At 44.5% G+C, this 25130-nt stretch overlaps 1 protein-coding gene across 1 annotated transcript in view; it reads left to right on the top strand.

Moving 5' to 3' along the window:
- The window catches only part of LOC148481554 (alcohol dehydrogenase 1), a 63680-nt gene extending 39282 nt beyond the window's left edge, over positions 1–24398 (top strand). The window contains exons 6-9 of the mRNA XM_088453246.1: positions 10742–11002; positions 17187–17322; positions 22876–23014; positions 23559–24398. Of these exons, the coding sequence (XP_088309372.1) occupies positions 10742–11002; positions 17187–17322; positions 22876–23014; positions 23559–23583 (561 nt within the window). The 3' untranslated portion in view covers positions 23584–24398. The remainder of the gene's footprint in view (positions 1–10741; positions 11003–17186; positions 17323–22875; positions 23015–23558) is intronic.
- The last annotated feature ends 732 nt before the right edge of the window (positions 24399–25130 follow it).

The raw sequence follows: 25130 nt of genomic DNA, 5'->3' as shown, positions 1-25130 counted from the left end.
TTTCATTTTTAGTTCTTCCACTCTGCCCAAAACTGCAATGATGTCCTATTACACCACTTGCCACTGGACCACACCTAAAGTTTTATCACAAATGGTTAATATTGATACATAGAGGTGATACATAGAAATGAAATGACTCAAATATTTTTATTGAAATACTTCATCTTGGGTTCATAACAGAATTTTATATATTATAAGGGCACAGTCGTGCCCTTATATTAAGGTGCATCTAAAAAAAATGGAATTCTCCATAGAGAATTCCAAAGGGGGGGCAGGGTGTGTAAGGGGCTACACCTCAAAAGCTATAGGAGGTACAGATCTGAAATTTGGCATGGTCGGGTAGAACTGTCACTAGGTGCTGCATGCCAATTTTCAGGGCAAAAACATAAAAAATGAGGATTTGGGAGTAATCTAAAGGTCCAACTGTCACATTTTTCTGACATTCTCAATTAGGAACCCTTTTCTGCTGTTCTCTATGGGTTTTTTTTGGGAAGGTAAAACTCAGGGTAGGGGTGGAATTTAGACTTGGGGTTTGTTTTATTAGGTAGCTATTGTGCCAGGGTACGTGCTTTTGGGGTTCAGGTAAATTAGAAAGTTGGTTTTTAAACTATTACCTCAAGAATGCACCATTGTAGAGATAGGATTTTTTAACTTGTTGCGCAGCCTCAGTAGGAGCCTCCAGCAGGTGTAGTCATAGTGGCTTCACTTGGGTGCAGCAAGATGGCCGTCATTTGTGGGCAAAAGTGGGCGCTGGATAGCGGGCAATGGTAGCAGCGGCGGGGACACAGATGCGGCGGCTGGGACATCAGCGGCAACAGTGTCATCGGCGGGCGGGGGCGCAGGTGTTGGCGGTGGAGGGTCCGGCAGCGGTGAGGAGGGTGGATGTCCACTGCGAGAAATTTACGGCTCGCGGCCACCACCTTTGAATTTCAAAAATGGCGCTGAGGCGCCGTTTTTTAAATGGGCACCGCTGCCGTACTCGGCAGAATGGCTGGTGGGGACTGGATACTCTTGGATCCAGGCCCATCACCGACACCTGAACAGGCACCAGTCACACAGCTGCTGGGTGCCGCCGATGATGACGTTGCGAGCCGTGATTGGCTCGCGGTGGTCATCTTTGATTTTCAAAGATGGCTGCCGCGAGTCAATCACAACTCGTGACATCATTGGAGGTGGTGGCACCTGAAGAGGACCACAGAAGCCCTGGGGAGGTGGCAGCCACCCCCCAGGTGAAGACGCCAGAAGCCCTGGCGGGTGGGCGCCCGCCAGGCAAAGACGCTGAAGCACTGCAGGGTTGGCGGCCCCCAATCGAAGTCACCACAAGTCCTTGTGGGTGGCAGCCATGAAAAAGAGCTGACACAGGCTGTCACCCACTAGGTGAAGATGTCGAAGCCCTGGTGGGTCGGTGCCCGCCAGGTGAAGACGCCGAAGCCCTGGCAGGTTGGCGCCTGCCAGGTGAAGACACCAGAAGACCTAGTGGGAGGCAGCCATGAAAAAGAGCTGGCACAGGCTGCTGACCACTAGGCAAAGACACCGAAGCCCTGGCGGGTTGGCACCCACCAGACAAAGACGCCGGAAATCCTAGTGGGAGGCAGCCATGAAAAAGATCTGGCACAGGCTGCCACCCAATAGGTGAAGGTGTCAAACCCCTGGTGGGTTGGTGCCCACCAGGTGAAGATGCCAAAGCACCCGCCAGGCGAAGACACCAGAAATCCTAGAGGGTGGTAGCCACGAAAAAGAGCTGACAGGCTGCCGCCCACTAGGTGAAGACATCGAAGCCCTGGCAGGTTGGTGCCCGCCAGGCAAAGATGCTGAAGCCCTGGTGGGTTGGCGCCCGCCAGGCGTAGACACAGAAGTCTGAGTGGGCGGCAGCCAGTTAAAGAGCTGACACAGGCTGATGCCCACTAGGTGAAGACGTCAAAGCCCTGGTAGGTTGGTGCCCACCAGGTGAAGACGCCGAAGCCCTGGCGGGTTGGCATCCACCAGGCGAAGCCCTGGCGGGTTGGCACCTGCCAGGCAAAGTCACTGAAGCCCTGGTGGATTGGCGCCCACCTGGCGAAGAGGCCTAAGCCCTGGGGTGGTGGCGGCCACGTAAAAGAGCCATGTGAAGACCTGTAAAATAAAATATTACAATATTAAAGTGTGTTGTGTTATTTTAATATTTTTTTTTTACAGGTGGACCATAGGTGGCAGTGGGCCCTAATGCCCAGCATGCTGGTACTTGTGGTTTTCCAAGTACCAGCATGCAGGGAGGCGTGCTGGGATCTTTAGTTCACCTGCAAAAGAAAATATTCTTTAAAATGCCCCACATCACACAATCAACCTGGTGGTGGGCCCAGGGGTGCTGGGGATAGCCCCGGGCTATCACCCTAGGCTTAAAGTGCCCTGAGGAGGGGGACCCCTTTATTGGGGGGGTCCCCAGCTCCTCAGGGATCCCCGGCCTGGATTGACTAGCGGTCAGGGTTGATGATGCTATGGCTGGGGGGCCTGGTGAAAGGGCTCCCTTGGCTGTGACATCAGCCCCCCATTAGAAATAGTCCGGTGCTGGTCCTGGAGTATACAGGGGGACCCTACTAATTTTTTCCCCTGTATTTCCAGAACCAGGATCGGATCAGAGCCCAGTGCTGGTTGCACAACTTACGGGGGACCCGTACGTTATTTGTCCTCCGTATTTTGGCAACCAGGGCTGGTTCTGACTAGCACGGTGCTGGTTGTGCTTAAATACGGGGGACCCCTATGTCATTTGTCCCCTGCATTTAAGCACAACCAGGACTGGCTGCCTGTGTTTAAATAAAAAAAAAAAAAATGGTGTGGCCCCACCCCCCAAAAAACAACCTGCACCGGGCTTTGGAGCCCCAGTACTGGTTGTGCTAAATACAGGGGACAAACAATGAAGGGGTCCCCCATATTAAGCACAACCAGCACCAGGCTTTTCAGAACCTGTTGTGGTTGCCAAAATATGGGGGACAAATGATGTAGGGGTGCCCCGTATTTAGCAAAACCAGCACAAGGCTCTGAGCAAGTCCTGATTCTGGAAATACAGGGGGAAAAAATGCATAAGGCCCCTCTGTATTTCGCAGAACCAGCACTGGACTTCAAGCGGGGAGTTATGCCACAGCCAGGGGAGCCCTTTCACCGGGCCTCCGAGCTGCAGCATCACCCCTGACAATTAGTCAGCCCAGACCGGGGATCCCTGGGGAGTTGGAGACCCCCCCAATAAAGGGGTCCTCCTCCTCAGGGCACCCCAGGCCCAGGCTGATAGCCCGGGGCTATCCCTGGCACCCCTGGGCAGTGGGTGCCGAGTTGATTATGTATAGTGTGGTGCATAAGAAAATTTAAATATTGTCTTTTGCAATAGTACTACAGGTCCCAGCAGGCATCCCCTGCATGCTGGTACTTGGAGAACCACAAGTACCAGCAGGCGGGGTATTAAGGGCCTGCTGGCATCTATATTACCCCTGCAAAAGAAATATTCAAATAAAACACACAGACACAGTCTTCTAAATATTTTATTTACCAGGACCTTCACCTGGAGCACGGCGGCCAGTAAGCTCTTTTGCGCGGCCGCCGCACCTCCAGGGCTAATGCGGCATCTTCACCTGGAGCCCGGCGGCCAGTAAGCTCTTTTGCGCGGCCGACAAACATCCAGGGCTTCCCGTCATCTTCATTCTTCAGCTGGTCTCTCCAGCTCCCTGGAAAAGTGTGGTGCATTTGAAAATATAAATATTGGCTTTTGCTGTGGAAGTACAGTTCCCAGCAAGCCTCCCCTGCATGCCGGTACTTGGAGAACCACAAGTATCAGCATGCGGGGCATTACGGGCTTTCTGGTACCTTTAGTATAGCAATATTGAAAAAAACACACACACCGTAGAAAAGTATAATTTTATTAAAACATACATGCACACACACATGTACTCACACATGCATACACACTATCTCACATACTCACCTATGTATCCCTGAAGCCAATTTGTCCTCTTCTCCAGTAGACAATCCAATGGATTACCTGTGAAAAAAAATTCCATACTCACCTCCTCCTATGCGTGGATCAGGTCCTCTTCACACAATCCAGGGTCTTGGCAAAAAAAAACAGAGATAACCGGAGCTGCCCTAATGACAGCTCCGCCCGGGATTTCAGTACAGAAATCCCGATGAGGAGCGCTCATTGGCTGAGAGAGGCGAGCCTTCCGCCTATCAGCCAATGAGCGGTTCTCACCATTGAATTGAATGGTGAGAACCGAGCATGCCCTTTTCAAAAATGGCGCCTCAGCGCCAATTTTGAAATTCAAAGATGGCCGCCGCGAGCCAATCACAGCTCGCGACGTAATCGGCCCGCTCCCTTGGCTGGCTTAAATACAGTTAGCAGCGCGAGCTCCGTCCATTCAGTCCGTCGGCCGGGGAACTGGAGAGACCAGCTGAAGAATGAAGACGACGGGAAGCCCTGGATGAGCGGCGGCCACGCAAAAGAGCTTACTGGCTGACGCGCTCCAGGTGAAGGTCCTGGTAAATAAAAGATTTAGAAGACTGTGTCTGTGTGTTTTATTGATTGGCTCGTGGCGCCCATCTTTGAATTTCACACATGCATAGTGTGTATGCATGTGTGAGTACATGTGTGTATGCTAATAGCCCAGGCTATCCCCAGCACCCCTGGGCGGTGAGTGCAGGCTTGATTATGTAAGGTGTGGTGCATTTGCAAATATAAATATTGGCTTTTGCTGTGGAACTACAGTTCCCAGAAAGCCTCCCCCGCATGCTGGTACTTGGAGAACCACAAGTACCAGCATGCAGGGCATTACGGGCATGCTGGTAGCTGTAGTTCCACAACAAAAGCAATATTAAAAAAACACACAACACACACTGTAGAAAAGTATAAATTTATTAAAACATACATGCACACACATGTACTTACACATGCACACACTATCTCACATTCTCACCTAGTATCCCTGAAGCCATTCTGTCCTCTTCTCCAGTAGGTAATCCAATGGGGAGGACATTAGGACACTACTACCCGAATGACAGTTCGGATGCGGGATTTCAGTCCAGAAATCCCGGTGCGGAGAGCTCATTGGCTGAGAGAGGTGAGCCTTCCGCCTCTCAGCCAATGAGCGGTTCTCACCATTGAACTCAATGGTGAGAACCGAGCGTACCCTTTTCAAAAATGGTGCCTCAGCGCCATTTTTGAAATTCAAAGATGGCCACCGCTTGAATACTGCCAGCGCGAGGTCCGTGCACTCAGTCGGCGGCGGGGAGGCAGCAGAGAATAGCTGCCGAAGACAGAAGATAGAAGACGCCGCGGAAGCCCTGGATGGGTGACGGCCAGGAAAAAGAGCTTCACGGCCGTCGCCCTCCAGGTGAAGACGCCATAGAAGTCCTGGGGGAGCAGCAGCCATGTAAAAGAGCTTAAGGCTGCCGGCCCCCAGGTGAAGGTCCCACTAAATAAGATATTTTAAAAAACGGTGTCTGTCTGTTTTATTTTAATATTTCTTTTGCAGGGGTACTATAGGTACCAGCAGGCCCTTAGTGCCCCACCTGCTGGTACTTGTGGTTCTCCAAGTGCCAGTATGCGTGGGATGCCTGCTGGGACCTGTAGTGCTACTGCAAAAGACAAAGGGCCTGATTCAGAGTTGGGAATAGAGAGCGATATCTCTCTCAACTGATCATCTTGGTGAAACCATGCTGCACTGCAGGGGGGGCAGATTTAAAATGTGCAGAGAGATCTAGATTTGGGAGGGAGGTGTCCAAACTGACATCTAAATTGTAGAGCAATAATAAAGCTGTGCAGTATTTGTGGGCTACATGTAAAAGCAGCCAGTATTTACCCCAAATTCAAAAAAAAAATTATGTATTTACACCCCTTGCATTGCAATATGATTTGTCAAGGTACACAGTTAAGTGCTATCTCTCTCTATTCCCAAGTCTGAATCAGGCCCAATATTTATATATTCATATGCACCACTATGGGCCTGGGGTGCCCTGGAGAAGGGGGACACCTTTAATGGGGGGGTCCTCAACTCCCCTAGGATCCCTGGCCTGGACTGACTAGTAGTCAGGGGTGGTGCTTTCGCTGGGGGCCCAGTGAAAGGGCTCCCCTGGCTGTGGCATCACCCCTGCTAGAAAGGGTCTGGTGCTGGTTCTGGGAAATACAGGGGGGTCCTATGCATTTTTACCCCCTGTATATCCAGAACCAGGACCGATTCAGAGCCCAGTGCTGGTTGCGCCAAATACGGGGGACCCCTACATCATTTCCCCCCCACGTATTTTGGCAACCAAGACTGGTTCTCAAAAGCCTGGTGCTGGTTGTGCCTCATACGGGGGACCCCTACATTGTTTGTCCCCTGTATTTAGCACAACCAGTACTGGGAAGCCCGGTGCTGGTTCTCCTCTAGGGGGCGGGGCTATGCTTTTTTTCTGTGAATTAGCAGCTCCACCATTTTGTGAGTGACAGCAATCTGTTTCTGTGAGAGTTCTGAATCTGCAGTTAATCACAGGGTGTGATGGCATACCATATCTGTATTACGCAAGGAACACGTCCATTAAGGCGTCAATGATCGTAATTTCATTGCTTTGTGAAGTTTGAGTGGCAGAAAATCAATAGGTTTTGTGAATTTTCAGATCATGTCTAAGCAGCCTTAATGGGACATGTGAAACCGTAAGGTTTTTGTCTATGGAATATATATATATATATATATATATATATATATATATATATATATATATATATATAGAAAAAAGAAAGACCGGTGCTCACTGTGTGATGAATCGTCTTGCTGAGTTGCACACCATGAGGTCAAACACCCCTCCACATAAATCCACAAAAAAAGCGGCACTCTCAGGCTATAATGTGCAAAAGATATACTTTACTGTGTCAACGTTTCGGGGTCCAACCCCCGTCTTCAGGACACAATGAGTGAATGAAAAAACAAAACATTTATACTTACAGGTGCGTGGACAATCCCTGCAGCGCGCCATTCAGGTCCCCGATGTGCAGCGTCTAACTTCCGGTATTCACGATGACATCATCCCGGAAGTGACACTGACCGAGTACAAACTACATGTGCACCATCTAGTGGTGAAAAATGTTAATGCTGTAGAGACCAAAGGTAGCTGTCACAAATATTACTATGAGCTGTTAACAAACTAGACAAACAAACAACAGAATTACTTAACCACTAGATGGTGCACATGTAGTTTGCAAAATAATGATGCAATAATATTGTACTTTTAGCAGGAATCATTAATTAAATTGCTACCTTCAGGATTATAAACAACAGGAGATAGATGGGAGTACAAAGATGGCAGCGAAAACGGAATATATGAGAGCTGTAAGATGGCCGCGAGTAGTAAAACAATTTGGAGTACCAAGATGGATGCGGATAGACATTGGAGATGCCGGCAAAGTAAGGACGCAGGACGTGACACACATGTGATCGGGGAACGAGAGGATCAACTGTCCTATCCGGAACAAGGAAGGAGGTGGCATAGCGCTCAATGGGGATGAGAACAACGGAAGCGAAGTGATGAAATGAACCGCTTACACCAATACTTAGAAGAGGGCGGAAGGACTGTGATGCACGGACACTAAGGGCGGAAGTGACGTGACGCGATGTACATGATAGAAGGAGCAATACACTAACAAATAACTCACATTTAAGAAATGGACTTTTAATCTGACTATGCAGTAATGAAGGAAGTAGCTTAATATAAATTCAAGCTATTATTCCCTTTTTTTCTGGATATGAATTAATAGGAAAACCGGAAGTGATGTCAGAAATGAACTCTATCAATCATTGTTTGTCCTTATTAGAGGGGGTATAAATATTAGATACCCCACAGGAGCTAAAATATCCCTTGAAGAAGTCCAGGATACGGATGAAACGCATTGGAGGCTCTTTCCATTCATGAACTTGCCATTTTTTATCAGATAAGCTACAATTTTTATCCTTATTTATTCTGATAAATTCATAGCTATTTTTTATTTATATATATATATATATACACATTTGTCCATGGTTTTATGTGTTCTATGTTGTTTATCCTTCATGTGGGAGGATTTTTGTTGTGTCTGATTAAAATAATTTATGTAATTTTAAATGAATTTTTTGCACTTTTATCAATTTGCACTTTAAATTATTTCTGCATTATTGCACATTTCTATGGAACATTATGGTTATCAATTTAGTCACTGATTTTTGATTCACCTTTGCAGTAGCACTTTAGTCATACAGACCGTTTTTATATTTTTTAAACAATATATATTAATCATATGTATTGGAGGATAATGGTAATTTAATATTGCCATCCTTGCATTAGCACTTTATTGCACTAAATCATTTATATATTAAGCTTGTTAGTACATTATAATAAGTTATATAAGCACGGTAGGCGCTCTATGCCAGCTCACTTTATTTTCTATTTGTTTGTATATGTAACAGATCACCACTGGTACATTATTTTGCTGGTTGAGCTGACACTCAAAAGTTGTTGGGGGTGTTGTTTTATAAACTTTAGTGTGAAATAAAAGACACACATTTGATATAATATTACTTAGGGGGACTTGTACCCAATTGGCGCTGCAATCTTCTGTCACTTTATATATATATATATATACTGTAACTGTAACAATCACTGTAACAATCAGTCAGCAATGCCATTTGTGGATGCAAGTACAGAGATCCGGGTGCCTCTAAACATAGAGGCTAACACACACTGGCAGTGAATCCCTGGCGAGCCAGTCTGGCACTAGTCTTGCCTTTTTCACACACACAATGCCCACATAAATAACCAATAATGGTGTCCGTGCTGAACATTGGGCACAAAAGTATCACATAAGCATTGTGCCCACATACATATGATGTTAGTAGTGCCAACATGCAAACAGTGCCCAGCAATGTCTATCACATTATGTTTCAAGGCAATTTACAATGGTGTTTGTCCACATGCCTTTAGGAGCAGGCAGTGTGGCATCCAAATACAGTTTTTCTACTGCTTGGCAATCCCCAGCCCAGCTTACTTAGATATTTAAGGTTTCATGGCCTATTGCGTAAGTGGAGGAGATGAACAAAGTAATAGGACATGCTTGGAGATGTGGTACAGTAATCAAATGCTACATGTGGATCATCAGATACGGTACAGTAACCATTGTGCCTTCTATTAATGGCCGCTTGCGCCATGGATGGTCAGACAGCATGACATGTGAAGTATCTCTGCTGGGTCCCAACCCAGAAGAAAAATGATGACATATGCGATCACTTTAATGTTTTGACATTGCAGGGATGGGCTACTATCGGAGCCCCTGTACCTGCATGATTTCTTTTATACACTACCATGATAAGTATAATTTACTATAATAAGAAATTAATTATGTAGGCTTTCTTGCAGGGCTTGATAAGTATGCCCCATAATTGAGCTATAAGTGTGACTCATAAAAAGGAAATACAGTATGTAAACCTGGAACAACAAAAATCATGGAGATGTTTATGGCAAAAGACTGGCTTGGAGGTAAAAACATAGGTATTGCCAGGCACGCTGAGAGCCGCGGCGGGCCCGGGTAATAGGGGGCATGGCATAATCGCTGGAGGCATGGCCACGCCCCCTTTCCAGAAAAAAAAGTTTTGCGGCGCTGCGCACTGGGGAGGGGGGCGCTCTGGGCCCCCTCAGCCCTGTTCAAAGCCAGGGGGGGTGTGATCAGTGTGATCGCTCCCTCCCACAGGCATAGGAGACTGCCGTGGCTGCTGCTCAGCAGTCACGAGCAGTCTCCACTGCAGCTCAGCACACGCTGTGTGCTGGGCTGCTCTGAGGGAGCGGGAGCGGCGCCGGACCCAGGCCCCCGCCAGGCCCCTCAGGAAGCCCGGGCCACGCTCCCCCCCCTCTCGGCGCCCCTGGGTATTGCTACGCTAATGTGGTTGTGGACCACTAAAAAACATATGAAATACAAATTGCAGCACCATGTAACCATTATTCAATGCGGTGTCTATTACCTATTCTAGGAGCCATTATACAATATATAAGTATTCTAATGACCTTAATGCAATACAGAGAACATAGTGTCAGATACTTTATATATAAAGAAAGCGTTCTAATGATATTGACCAATATCCAGCACAGAGAACATGTTGTAACCTATATACAATACATAGATCATCTTAACATGGTTCACATCAAAAGCATCGTAGCTGGTCCACATCTCTGATGGCCATATTATGAAGATCCCCAAATCTCTGGTTACTATGCATAAGCCATGGAAGATGTGACAGGTCTCTAATTGTTTAACCCAGTGCTGCCCTTGGGAATATATTTATCTGTGCCTGTGATGTCATTAACTGTTCTAAGACACTCTACTTGTTATCCAAGAAAGCATTTCTCATCTTTGGTGACACAGCCGTTCAGGCCAGACAACAGACACTAAGCAGAATTGGAGTACATAGGCAACAGTAACAAGATCAAAATAACTGTCAGGAAATACTGTAACCAGCAATGATCCTTCTAAAGCTGCCATTTAAAATAGCATGGGGCATCAGATATGGTACAGTATGAGAAAAGCTGCCAGATGAGTGGAGAGCTTCTAAAAACACGTGACCATACAGCGTACAGGACCCATAGCCCTGTCATAGAATTATTGTTGCTGTTCCTAGCACAAAATTAATATTCTGTATTATTCTCTTAAACAAACAAATAAGGAAAATAAAGGCATAGCAGACCTTTGCCAGTTGTTAACTCAACAATATTTTTTCTATTACAGGTAAAGCCTGGTTCTACATGTGCAGTATTTGGTTTAGGCGGAGTCGGCTTGTCTGTGGTTATTGGATGTAAAGTAGCAGGTGCTGCCCGAATTATTGGAGTTGATTTAAACAATGACAAATTTGCCAAAGCAAAAGAGTGCGGAGCCACTGAGTGTATTAACCCAAAAGATTACAAACTTCCCATCCATGAAGTTCTGGCACAGATGACTAATGATGGAGTTGATTATGCATTTGAAGTAATTGGAAACACTACAGTTATGGTTAGTAAAGGAAACATTATTTGAAAAAATATTGATATGTGTCTGAAATGTATTACAATAACTAGTACTATCTATTTGTATCAATTAAAATAAGGTGCAGATTTGCACCTTGGCAAAACCATGGGGGTCTATGGGGCTCATTTATCAAAGTGTATTTGAGGAGAAATTCCTGAAAACACCCATTTTTGGGGGTTTACCTCAAATACTAAGTATCCCGCACATGTATGAAGGAGGGCCCGCAGCAGGCATCTCCGATACCTGCTTAGATCCCTCCATTACCGCTGGCAGCCGCCTCCCCCATAGGTTTCTATGGGGGACGCGATGCTGCCAAGTTTACCAATATCCGGAATGCAAAGCTTTCCAGATATTGGCTCCCACAGCTAATGCCATCTGAAGGTGACGTTAGCCGCTGTAGCCTATGGGCTTCCAAGCGCACTATTAGCCAGCGGAGGGATCCGCCGGAACCCTCCCCAGCTATGGGGGATGTGCACATGCAGTCCACCAGACTGTGCATGCGCACCACCCCTTTCACTAGCTGGCAGCTCTCCGGAGACCTCGCAGGGATAGGCTTCTTTCAGAGCCCGTGTCCCTGCATGTCCCGGATGATACATCCGGCCGATAGGATAGCTTTTTGCAATGCGATCCGGGGCGTTACTGGCTTGCCCTGATCGCGTTGCAAAAGCGATTATTGATAAATGGGCCCTTCAATACTAAAACTCCACGTAGCATGGAGATAAAGCCGCTCCTGCTTCCCCTGCTACAGCATCTGTTACTAAAAATAGAACCGCCGAGGAGATTGAACGTTAAGTCTCGGCAGTAACAGCTCAGACCCCTTTCTCCTGACAGCCCTGTGTGTGACTCGCCCTGTATTCTGGCTAGCAGCTGCAGCACTGACCTTTTTTATTTTTTATAAAAACCTTATTAACAAATGGGCAAAATGACAAAAAGCTCTTCCTGCTTCTCCATTGAGGAGAATCCGATAACACCAGCAAGAGGAGGCGAAGACAGCGCTGGAGAAGACACCTAGCGGTAAGTTACCTCTTCTCTTAGGTTGCTATTCAGCGCTAAGTGCCCCAGGTGCAGCGCAATATTGTAGCCTGCACTTAGCACTAGCAGGCTGCAGATGGAGAAAATCCCTTTAGTACATACTGGGAAAGGGAATGTACAGGGATTTTCTCTCTTTACCGGTTTAACCCATTTTCTCCCCTTAGTACAATGGTTCCCAACCTCAGTCCTCAAGGCACACTAACAGTTTAGGTTTTAGTGATATCCATGCTTGAGCACAGATGGTCAAATCAAAATAACTGCAGTACTAATTAAGACACCTGTGCTCAAGTATGGATATCCTTAAAACCTGGACTGTTAGTGTGCCTTGAGAACCGTGGTTGGGAACCATTGCCTTAGTACATAGACCCCCATGTTACACAACAGATGGGAGGGAATGGCAAATTTAAAATGTGCTGACAGACTGAGATGCAGGAGTAGGGCAAATCCTATTTCAATTATAAATATCAGTGTAAAAATACAGTTGCCTAGTGTTTGTGTACTACATGCAATACAGACAGTATTTTATCTACATTAAACATCCTAGCAGTTGATGACATCTTCTGCCCCAAATGCATAATAACAATGATTAGACATTAATATTAACAAGATTGGGTGGTAGCAGAAGAAAGAACAGCCAGCTAATCAGTGACCCACTTGACTTAACGCACGTTCACTTCCAACATCTTCTACTTTGACCACTCCCCTAACGAAAGGTGAAAAACACCTCACCAGTGCAGCAAGATGGTGATTGAATTGCCATTATTTTCTACCAACCACTTATAAAGCTGACAAAATAACAAAGGGAGGAGGGAGAGAACATAAGAAATTCAGGAAAAAGAGGGTAAACTAATGCCATCCACACTATGGGCCTAATTCAGACTTGGGAATAGAGAGAGATATCGCTCTCAACTGTGAACCTGAACAAACCATATTGCAATGCAAGGGGTGTAAATATAAATACATAATTTTTTTTACATGTGGAGTAAATACTGGATGATTTTGCATGTAGCCCACAAATACTGCACAGCTTTATTATTACTCTACAATTTAGATGTCAGTTTTGAAACACTCCTCCCAAATCTAGATCTCTCTGCACATTTTAAATCTGCCCCACCTGCAGTGCAGCATGGTTTCACAAGATGATCAGTTGAGAGAGATATCTCACACTATTCCCAAGGCCCTATATACTGTAAGATCACAAGGCACAGCCTAGTTGCCAGCCACCACCAACTATAAGACAATCAAACTGTCCAAAAATGGGACCACACTATCAGAATTTGTCAATTGGGTTACCAACTGCTGCATCCTTGGGGTGTAAAGGTTGTCAGACTTATGTCAGCCCTCTGTTATTCTGAAGCCCTTTGCATCACAGCATGGTTTGTCCAGGTGCAAATTTTGATCATACTCGCCTCCCAGCGGGAGGTATGGAGTTGAAATTCTTATAATCACTACCTCACCTCCTGCTGCGTAATGGTGTGATTCATCATTCAACTGACATGATTCACCACAAAAGTTGTCAGGATCTGGAATGTGCATTGCTCTCCTGGTAGTCTGAGAGAACTACTAAAAATTCATGAATCTCCTAGACCGTCCCAAGTATGATTTAGTTGGATTTGCTCCTGATGATGAAATGTAGTACTTTATACCACCATGATTTTGTGTTCTATATAATAGGTGTAATAATAAAACTGTTCCCCACAGACAGAATACAGCACCATTTTTAGGCAGTGGGAACATTATAAGATACAATCTAATGTGGTTAATGTCAATAAAAACACGCTCTTTTATTTAATTACAAAAAATATTCAAGAAGACAATTTTCTTTTAGAATTTGATATTACACACAGTATATTTATTTGTTTTGATCAACATACTCTGTCATTTGACGAAATGAAAGGTGTTTATAATGGAGGGTACTACACACGGTCAGACTTGGAGACGATCAGATAACGATCATTATATGATCGTCCTGCTTGTGTTGTATGTTCGATATCGAACATCCAACACATGCATCAACCCCCCAACTACTATTACGACCCTGTGATCAACAAACGCGGGTCCATATAGTAAACAGGCTAACCTGGTCGATATCGACCAGGTTGGCCTGCATGCTCGGGCAATGGTCGATATCGACCATCCGTGTCCGCGCAGCGACCATCATTTGGTTGTTACAGGGGTTGAAAAAAAGAACGATAAAAATGAGCAAATGATAAACGATATCGATTTTGTTTATATCGTTCTTTTAAGTTGGACCTTGTGTATGCACCATAAGAGAGATAATTTTCAGTCACTATTGATATAAAATATGATACAATAATTTAAACCATGCCTAAAAAAGATGTTTATTAAATCATATTTGAGTTGCAATTACAATTTGAATCCTACCTTTTCCCATATTTGTTGTAAAGACTTTTAAAAAGATGGTTGAACTGAAAGAAATCTATGTAAATTAAAATTGTGATATTTATTGTTATTTGTATAATTTGAATAGACAAACAATATACGGGTTGGGTATGCGAAGCCGGCATCCCGACTGGGTTAGAATGCTGACAGCTACTTGTAAGTACCCTAACCTTACCCCTAAACCTAACCCTACCTGCAGCCTGAACCTAACCCTCCCCCCGCAGCAGCCTAACCATAACCCACCCTCTGGTGCCTAACATTAACCCTCCCCCTAACCCCAATACTTACCATCGGGATGTCCGCGGTTGGAATGCTGGTGCCGGGATTCTGACTGGTGTCAGGTTTCCAGCACCAGCTTTCTGAGCGTCGGCATCCCAAGCGCCGGATCATAACTAAATCCCCAATGTACAATATAGTATTCTGAAAAAGAAAAAAAAAGTATTATTCATGTACAGTGGAAAGAACCAACAGCTTGCAATTGCTCAGGAACAAGAATAGAACAGCAGAGGTTAATTAAAACGATTTTGCGGAAAACTGAACATACCTCCACTTTGGGGTTTAGAGTCGAACTGTGGACCTATTTCAGACCCGCTCGCGAGCGCTGTGCGCTCGCAAGCGGGTCAATGTTGGCCAAGTGCGCATGCGCACGAGGGAGCCGGGTCCATTGTGCGCATACGCGAGACCCGCATAGCGACTGGCAAGCCGTCGCTATGGGTCTCGCTACAAAGGGGTCATGCTGTCGATGGTGAGTGACAGCACGCCCACTTGGGTGGGCATGCCGGGGGCGTGGCTGCCCAGACGGAGGAACGCCTACCATCTGGGTCCGGCCCCACTGACAAGTGATGTCAGTGGGAGTGCTCTCGGCTCTGATAGAGCACTCCCACTGAAAGCACTCCAGGGCCGAAAGCACTCCAGGGCTTGCGGCAACGAGACCCTACCACAAGGGTCTTGTCGCAAGCCCGATGGTCGCGATGGTCTTTACCAATATATGTGTCGCCCCCCAGAATGGACGCTGGGACAGCTACATCTCCCAGCACCCCTTGCCCCTCCCACAAGCCCCTGGAGCATCCCAGCAGCCCCCTTTCAAGAAAGAAGATAGAGGGGAGGCCACCGGGAGCCAGGAAGACCACCAGAGACCCCCGGGCAGGTAAGTGCAGAATTATTATTTTTTTTTTGCGTCACAGGGTTTTCAGAGCTGAAAACCCTGCGACCACTTTTTTTAAATTGGACACCACGGGTATTGGGAGCGTGCATACCCGCGGTATTCAAAAATTGGGCGCAAGGGGCGCGAGGTATTTTACCTCGCTGAACCTCGTGCCCAATTGCATATGCCCCATAGTATATGTTTTTTGTAAAGTCATGTACATTGCTAAATAACATATAGTGCCAAAATAAAACCCTGTGGAGGCCCCCAATGGGGCAGTCGAAATCTTGGGGCCCCTTAAATAATTCCATGTGTTTTTAATTTTACCAACCAACAATTTGCGTAGGCTGCACTGAAAATTTTTGACAAACTGACACCTGAAATAAGATGAGCTTTTAAGAGACAAATAGGGGAATTCAATATGGGTGCGAAAACTCAGTTTTTGCGTTAATATCGCACCTATGACGTCATTATCAAAGGTTTTAGTTTTACACTGTATTCAATTTCAAAGACTTTTCGCAGGTTCGAAAAGTCTTTGATAAAAAACGGGGATAACTTATCACCATTGAATAGGTGTCGAAAAAAAGTGCAGATTTGGGGTTTAGGGGTGCAGGCTTAAAAAAATAGCCTGCACCCCTGGGAATGACATTTAAAAAATAACTGTGTAAAAAAAAGTTTAAAAAAAAATAGGGACACCCCAAAAAATTAATTTAAAAAATGGGGTGAAAAAAAAATGGGAAAAAATTGTTTAAAACTAGGGAAATAGGTTCAGGGCTATTCTGCAAGTATGCAGCAGGTGTTTTCTAGAATAGATTTATAGCGGCAGGTGCACAATTGCAGAATTTTTAAAAACTTACATTAAGGACATCAAAATATGCTAGCAGTGCACCCATTTTCATGTACCCCAAATTTGATGGGACCACTTAAAAAAACGAAAAAAATTACCTAAGTGCTCTTCTGCATCACTTCTTCAATGTCGGGAAAAAAACACCTGCCACAGCTGTTTAAATCCCCGACTTTCATTTGCAGGCTAAAACGGGGGTACCCATAGTGATCCCCCATGTTTTTACAACTTTAGGGGGGTCCTATAATTTTTTCCAGGAAATTTTCGTTTTTTTACGCAAATCCCACTTCGCCAGGTCCCGTTTTCAGAGGTTTTATATTGAATACGGGGATAAAGCGGGCGCGCGCCTGATACATTATCCCTGAAAATTCTCCGATGTGGAGCGAAAAGTCCAGCACTGACTTTTCGCTCCCATATTGAATACCCCTCAAACTGTAATGTGAATCTGATGTCTATGGTTTATGTACTTTAAATTGTTATAGGTTACATTACATTAATACAGTATTTTCTCTATAGAGTCTTTAATGTAAAGTTTTCAATTATTTGAGTTGATTCATTTTTTCTGTCTTTTGGAAACAATTTAAGAAAACTTCACTGTAATTTTCTTTCAAGATCAAATCAATATTATTTTGATCCATTGTCGCAGGGCCCAGAGGCCGGTGCCTACTCTGCCTATTTGGTAATCTGGCACTGATAACATAGTATTATTATTAATATTGTTTAATTATTTTGTGTCATTTCATTAGACATCTGCTCTTTCATCTACTCACTTTGGCTGTGGAAAAACAATAATTGTTGGATTAGCTCCATCAGATGCTACCATGCGCTTCGATCCATTACTCATTCTCACTGGACGCACAATGGTAGGAGCTGTGTTTGGAGGTAATAAGATCATTTTATTTCTGTGAGATAATGTGATTGCAGCTACTACTCTTACTACTGAAATATCAAACAAGAACTGTGTGAATATGATATTGTTTAACAAAATTCATTAATGCTGGTCTCCTTATTTTAACCCTTTTCCAGAATGGATATCTTGGGAATATTAACCACTTGCCTGGCGTGGTCACATCTGATGCGACCAGTCAGAAACACCCAATAGACGGCTGCTGGAAAACAATCTTCCAGCAGCCGTTAATCACAGAGGGACCTTCCGTCCTCTCTGCACTGTCTGATCCATACCCAATGTATACTGATTACTGCTGGCCACAATGATAAGGCAGTCCGTTGGCAACCCCAGATGGCTGAAGAGCAGCTGAGACTGCACTGTAATTGGAGCAGCCATGGCTCACATTAGCCGTGGCTACCACCTCGGTGTTTCATGGTCACTATGGCCAGCAGTGCTGCCAATCTCCTCCACTTGCAGACAGGATCAGCCACCGGGTATGCACAGTGGGGGCAGTGCTGGATTTACTGGCAGCTGCGCCTCTCTAACAATCAGTCTATTATTGTACCACTGACATCACTGTGTGTAAGTGACAAGTATATTATTGTACAGTGTTATGGAATAAGCTGATGCTATATAAAGTATGCTTGACTAAACTTAACTTAATACCTCCCTTCTTCTTGAGGGTGGTTATAACTTGATAACACCACTCATCTCATCAAGTGGGTGGGGAAAAGCATGTATTTAAACTAATTTTGTCATTACGCCTATGTCACGGCACTCACCGTATTTATGGGACCAGCTGAAGTAGGGTGTGTGTGAAACTAGGGATCTTGATGAGTGGTCTGCTCATGAAGCAGATATGACAAGCTCGGACGTCCATGACAAATCCAAACACACAAGAGGAACTCTGGACTGGAGTCTGCACAAGGATACAGAACTTGAATCTCAGCTGAGAGGGCTTGGAACCGTTTGCACAGAACTTCCCAGCTCCCAGCAGAGTAGCTAGATTGGAACCCACTACTGGGAACTCGGGCTAATACAAACAGAGAAAGTCAGAGGTGTATACTACTGAACCTAGAGTCTAGAAACTCAGAACAGAATGTCAGAATGAAGGAATTCAGGGTGAACAAGGCTCGAATTTGACGGCTACTACTTTCTGCAGCCAGCTATGCATCATGGCTAATATAATACCCCTTTTCCACCTGAATTCCAGGTCTGACCCGGAGTTGGAACAAAGTTCCTATCTGGATCAGACCCGGAATTTTGCCGGCGCCGACTCGGGATGTTCCCGAGTCATCGACGCTCACAACGCAGTCGGGTCTGCATAGACCCGGCTTTTGTGGAGTGAAAGCAGTCGCTTGGAGATGACGTCATCTCCAAGCGCCACTGAAGCTGGACCAATCGGCCGGCTAGCAGCGCACTCCAGGTCATCGTGACCCGGAGGGTGCGCTGTTCTCATAGCAGGTTTTCACGGGCTACGCCCGTGTTAAACCCTGCTAGTTACCTGGGTTGGATTGCCGGGGCACTCGACCCGGCGATCCAACCCTCTCCCCTTTTACACCAGGGAGCTGCCCGGGTTAACCCTTCAAAAACCCGGGTTTTAGCTCCGGTGTAAAAGGGGTATTAGTTTAGTAGCGCCTATTTCCCCTCATTATTCTGGAGTATCGATATTTACCTATTTTCCAATGTATCATAAAAATCTTTTTTTTTTTTGGAATAACACATTTTTTATTTATTTAAAAAATAAAATTGGTACAGGTATTATTGTTTAAGATAATTTTCATTATGGTGATTCCGTGTCCATCATATCTACTGATACAGGGCAACCTATTAAGGTTCTCCAATTATCTTAAATAGTTTAAAAGTGTTTAAAGTTCATGCACAGTATAATAGGGATGGCCATAGCTTGTATCCATTGTTAGTCTATGGTCAATTTATACCATTGACAGCAGCCCCGAAGTCAAGGGAATATTGGTGGAGTCGACCCGTTGGCCATGGTACATGCATACCCTAAACCATCAATCATTTTATAACTCTGGTTTAAAACCAACAGCCATTGATGGTACGGGGTCCATCACTACATAATACCATAAAAATCACTATTTTATGGTGTATTGTGTCGAAAAAAAATAATAAAATTATTTTGAATAAGTTTTAAATAGATGTTCTTGACCTAATTAAATAATTTAAAAAAAAAACAACAATTTCTAAGCGTTTTTTGTTTTAAATATTATAATGTTCAGTTGCTAAGTAATATAAAATTACAAATTACACTTTTCAGTTCCGATACCAGATTTTCATCTAAAGGCTTATACAAATACCCAAAGGTGTCAGTACACGGCATTTTCAAATAAGTGTAAACTAGAAATAAGAATCTAAAAGTACGGCATAAACACCTTGATGTCTTCTTACTGTATTGCATGAGTCATGAGGATGATAACTATGCTAGATCTATTAGCAAGTACGCATGGCAGTATGGTGCATTCTACTGTTTAAAGCAGCCTCCAATCTGATGCCTAGTATTTAAGGCAGACTCCTAATCTGCCGATCCATTACTTACAGCTAGAGGTAAATGCCATTAGGAGTAATCAATTACATATAGAAGGCAGCTTCACAAGCTTATTAGTTAATAGCACTATTTCTCGACCCTCAAGTTTTCCCAACATGTCATGTTTTGAGGATTTCCTTCTGTGGAAGCAGGTAGGATCATTTCTGACCCTGCAAAAAAAGATTAACTCACTTTTACATGATTAAAGAAATCCATAAAACATGACCTGTTCCTGGTACTTGAGGACTGGAGCTGAGAACCACTGGTTTATAGTACAGGAAACTGTTTGATCACTTTCCTATCTAACAGTATGAACCATGCAGACTTTTGGTATTTGGTTGGTTCTGTTAGGTAAAGCTGGAATATTATTGGTGTAGGTCACACACATAGAAGAGGAAAGGCATTTTCCCAATTGACCAAGCCCTAGTTAGCAGTTGTAGAGGATTAGATAGTGTTCACTGTAGGAATTTTTTAGGGCAGGGGTGCTGACTGCAGAGGACGACTCATATATACACACCAAAGCAGAGCTGTAATTATACATGTTGGTTCCCTGTGTACATAAAGAGCACTGGTGCCCCCATACACAATCGGAGCAAGGATAGCGCACCTGAAGGCGCGCGCCAAAAAATACAGATGTTGTCTTGATGGGAAGGGGCACGACTACACAATAGTTCCCCAAATGCAAATTATGCCACACATTGGTGCCCCTCCGTCACATTACATCGCACAGAGGTGCACCTTCATCACATTATACCGCAGTGGAGCTCCTTATTCATGTTACGTTGCAAAGTGGACTCCCATATTCATGTTACGTCACACAGTAGTGCCCCTTATTCACATTATGCCATGCAGTAGTAGTGCCCCTTCTACCTTATGCCACAACAGTAATGTCTCCAGAACATTATGCCATACAATAATGCCCCGAGAACATTATGCTAATACAGTAATGTCCCAGAACACATTATGCCAAAACAGTAATGCTCCCAGAACTAGTGTCCACTCTAGGACGGGAGGCGGGCAGTGCGCGGGACCTATAGAAAGGGCACATCTGTGTGCGCTGAAAGCGCTCATGCACCCAAAAGGGGGTGTGGTCAATAAAAAGAGGCGTGTATTTAATACACAATCACTTTTAATCACTCTTGGGGGCTTGCCCGGTACTTGCGAACATGCCGGGCTGCCCCCAAGTGCTGATGCCTGTGTGAATAGATGGAGGGCACATGCGCCCGGCATCTATTCACTGGCAGTGACCGCTACACCACAGTTTTCCCCACCCACAGGACAGGTTGTTTTAGCAGGGTGCTTTTTGCCCTTTAGAAATAGTGCAGGATGCAGCGCCCCGCTAAAACAGCCTAGCAGGAATGCTACAGAACATTATGCCAAAACAGTAATGCCCCAGAACATTATGCCAAAACAGTAATGATGAAAGAACATTATGCCAAAACAGTGATGATCAAAGAACATTATGGCAAAACAGTAATGCCCCCAGAACACATTATGGCAAAACAGTAATGCCCCCAGAACACATTATGGCAAAACAGTAATGCCCCCAGAACACATTATGGCAAAACAGTAATGCCCAAATAACATTTTGCCAAAACAGTAATGACCCCTCAGCAGGGGCGTTTCTAGAGAGGAGGGGGCCCGTGTGCAGTCTCCGACACAGGCCCCCTCCTCTCCGCCCGGCAGCGCACTGAGCTGTGCACGGCCAGCGCCGGAGTTATAGACTCTGGGCACTAGAGTGTGCCCATAGTCTATAGTGTCTGCACACTATAGACGGCCATTTTCCCATGCACAAATGATGGGAAAATGCCGCCGCAGCTATTTTCCAGTCGTTTTACAGTGCCAGACCCCACGCCGACGTGGGACTCCGGAGAGGTAAGTAATATTATGGGTGCAGGGTGTGCGGTGCGGGGCCCCCCTGGACCCAGGTGCCCGTGTTCCCCACACACCCTGCACCCATTATAGATACGCCCCTGCCCCTCAGCAACTCATCTCCCCCCAGGTAGACTGCTTCGGCTCCAGGTGCTGGTGGCTGCCCCGACTCCTCTGGCTGCCGCCGGTCTCCTCATGACCATGCCAATGGCACCCGCATCGGGAGAGCTGGAAGATTTGACTAGAGTTGTCCTCAGCTCCTCGCGTCAGTGTGCGACCGTGTCATGATTTCACTATGCGGCCGCACATGATCCTTCACCCATTAACTGCAGGACTGCCCTGCACGCCAGGAGGTGCCTGGACTCAAACCTTCCACTGAGAATCCCCACTACACTGCACTTTTCAAGCATGGCTGCTGCGGAATGACATCATTACACTGCGGCGTCATGGCGTCATTCCGCAATGATGCAGCTGTCCGCATATAACTGACTGAGCATAGTGTAGTGCCGCCCGGGAGGCAGTGCCACCGGGCGGGCCTGCGGACATCTGAATTAGCCCATCTGGCCATCGGCCCTTCTGGCATTTGCAGAAGTGCCAGATGGCCAGTCCGGCCCTGCGTTACAGTATATGGTACTTACACAATGTAGATAAGTTGTATTCATGCATGCTCCATTAATACAACAATTACAAAAAAAAAAAATAATAACAGTTTATTAAAAATTTTTATTTTCCCAGGGGATTTGATGATAAATTAAATTAGCTGTGTGTAAATGAGGCTCTTTGCAATAGAGCAGGGGTTCTCAAGTCCAGTTGACAATCACCAACAGGTCATGTTTTGTGGATTTCTTTTATCATGCACAGGTCAGGCTATTTTACTTTGCTGGGTCAGTAATTATCCTACCTGCTTCCACAGACAGAAATTCTCAAAACATGACCTGTTGGGAAATTTGAGGTTTGAGGTTGAGAACCACTGCAATAGAGGCAAAGCATGTTGGTAATTATATACACCCAAAAACTTTCACGTGTACTTTTTAATTCAGTACATTCAAATAGAGCAATGAGATTTTGACAATAATTAATAATTTTATATACTCTTTGCTATACTTTATATATCTTATTTTTACAGGTTGGAAGAGCAAAGATGATGTACCAAAATTGGTGAATGATTATCTAAATAAGAAGTTTGATTTTAAGGAGCTCATAACACATAACTTACCATTTGACCAAATCAATGAAGGATTTGAACTACTGCGTAAAGGAGAGAGGTAAGTCACTTGTCTGTACGGTAATTTTGCATTACATCCTTTTATGGTGCATACACATGTAGCGATCAGCCAGCAATACGATATCACTGGCTGATCGTCCTGCACCCTTCCTGGTGTACTGGATGATCGATATCGATCATCCAGCACACCACCTATTCACCGACGACTATAGCGAACATGCCGGGCTTTAGCGAATAACGATTGCGGGTTCGTATAGTAACTTGCTCGATGTCGAGCAAGTTGACCTGCATGCACGGCTGATATGTAGGGACCTAAAAATGAACGATTTAAACGATAATGATAACAATATTGTTATTGTTCAAATCGCTCATTTATATTGATCTGTGTGTACGCACCATTATGATTCTAAAAATATACCTCATTAATGAGCAATAGATCTATATTCAGCATGTAAAGGTAGCCTTACGTGTTTCTTGCCACTGGAAAAATATTGCAAATTATTTTGTTATCTAACAGCCAGTCCTTAAGAGTCAATAATAAATGGTATTTTTTAATTTGTAATATCATTGTGTTTTCTCTCCAGCATCCGTACAGTGTTGACTTTTTGAAGACCCCGGTTTTGCTGATGAACTCATCAGCATCTTACTATTAAAAATGATACTCATTAATCATCAATACAATATACTTTTACTGAATTCTAATAATGAGAGGTCTATAAGATTGTTTCTTAAATGGATCTTACACGATTCTGAAGCTCTATTAATCAATTTAGGTACTGTCACAGATTTAGCTGTTACTTATATTTTACTACTTTATATTTTAGCACGCAAACAGCTATACATGTGCACACAGTGCAGGACACAGTGGTGCTTTACAGAAGCTGAGGAGAGAAGGTGTAAAGTAGAACATACAGTATCTTCCCTGTCTCTACTGTCATCAGGCTCTGTAAAGCCGTCATGTGTACTAAATTAATGTACATCCTTAACGAACGAACCCTGTGTGCAGAATGCGTAAATCCAGTTTACTTAAATAGAATGATAAATAAGCCTATGTGATGATAAAAGATAGCTATATGTGACTTAGGTGGCTATGCTATTTAGAGACAGCGGTGGTTAAATAAATATGTTTTCCAGAAATGGGTAATTAATATTTTCAATGTCTTAGAAAATAGATTCCTTTTTCAAGTTTTACTAATATGACTTGATGATTAGTGCTAATGTGAATAGTGCAGCTGTATTTGTAAGTAAATTCATATTTTATGGAGATATTTTGCCATGAGCGCATGGAGAGCCACGTTAGTACAATCTTTCAGTATGGATTTTGCAGCCTGAAAACATCCCCTACTTGGACATGTACACGTAATAATAATGAGTCACTGTTGTTCTCATAATGTAGCTTAAAATTAATAAAATGTTCTACGGTGTTATTGTTGTGATTATTGTTGCTGAAACATTAAAACGTAATAATCTATGGAATATGTGTATATAGGTGTTTTCTACCCCTGGGAATGCCAGTCCAGGCTGCTATTAGAAGCCACTCCTCTGCCTTTTAGAGGCTGCAGCTGATGCAGTCCCAAGAAGCCAGGATACAGCCCTAGAAGCCAGTGTTTGGCACATGTGTGGCACCTTCGCCGCTTCTGCGCCAGTTCCAGCGCCTGCCAGATTCATTGCACAGATGCTGGGACCTGGCTGGCCAGGACTGCATGGAGTGTCTCCCCTCTCATTCAGCAGAGGCAGTCCCTGTCATTCAAGAGGGTAGGAGTTGCTGCTAATTTCTATGACTAAAAACCTAAGATTTGTATTTAATTCCATTATGCCATATAAAATGCACTGGGTCCTATGAATCATCAAATCAGTTTTTAAAGAATTTATGTAGCATAGAGAACTAGATCTGTTGTACTGTGCAGTTGTCCATAGATTCGGTATAACAAAGAATGCTAAAATTTACATTCAATGTACAGAAAAAAAAAACAGATGATTATAAACATATTCAGCATGTAGATCAAAACAAATTTTCCATCTATATTTATAAAATCAAATGTCCTGACTGACTCACTGACTCATCAACGCTCAGCATAAACCCCTGGACCTAAAAACATAAAAATTGTGGCGAATATGCTTTCCATGACGTAGGTCAAAAGGTGAAAAGGGCTAAA

This window comes from Taudactylus pleione, unplaced genomic scaffold (genome assembly GCF_031769625.1).
Source record: "Taudactylus pleione unplaced genomic scaffold, aTauple2 ptg000573l, whole genome shotgun sequence".
NCBI classification, from domain to species: Eukaryota; Metazoa; Chordata; class Amphibia; order Anura; family Myobatrachidae; genus Taudactylus; species Taudactylus pleione.
Note: the sequence above shows the minus strand (reverse complement) of the source record. Positions and strands in the feature narration are given on the sequence as shown.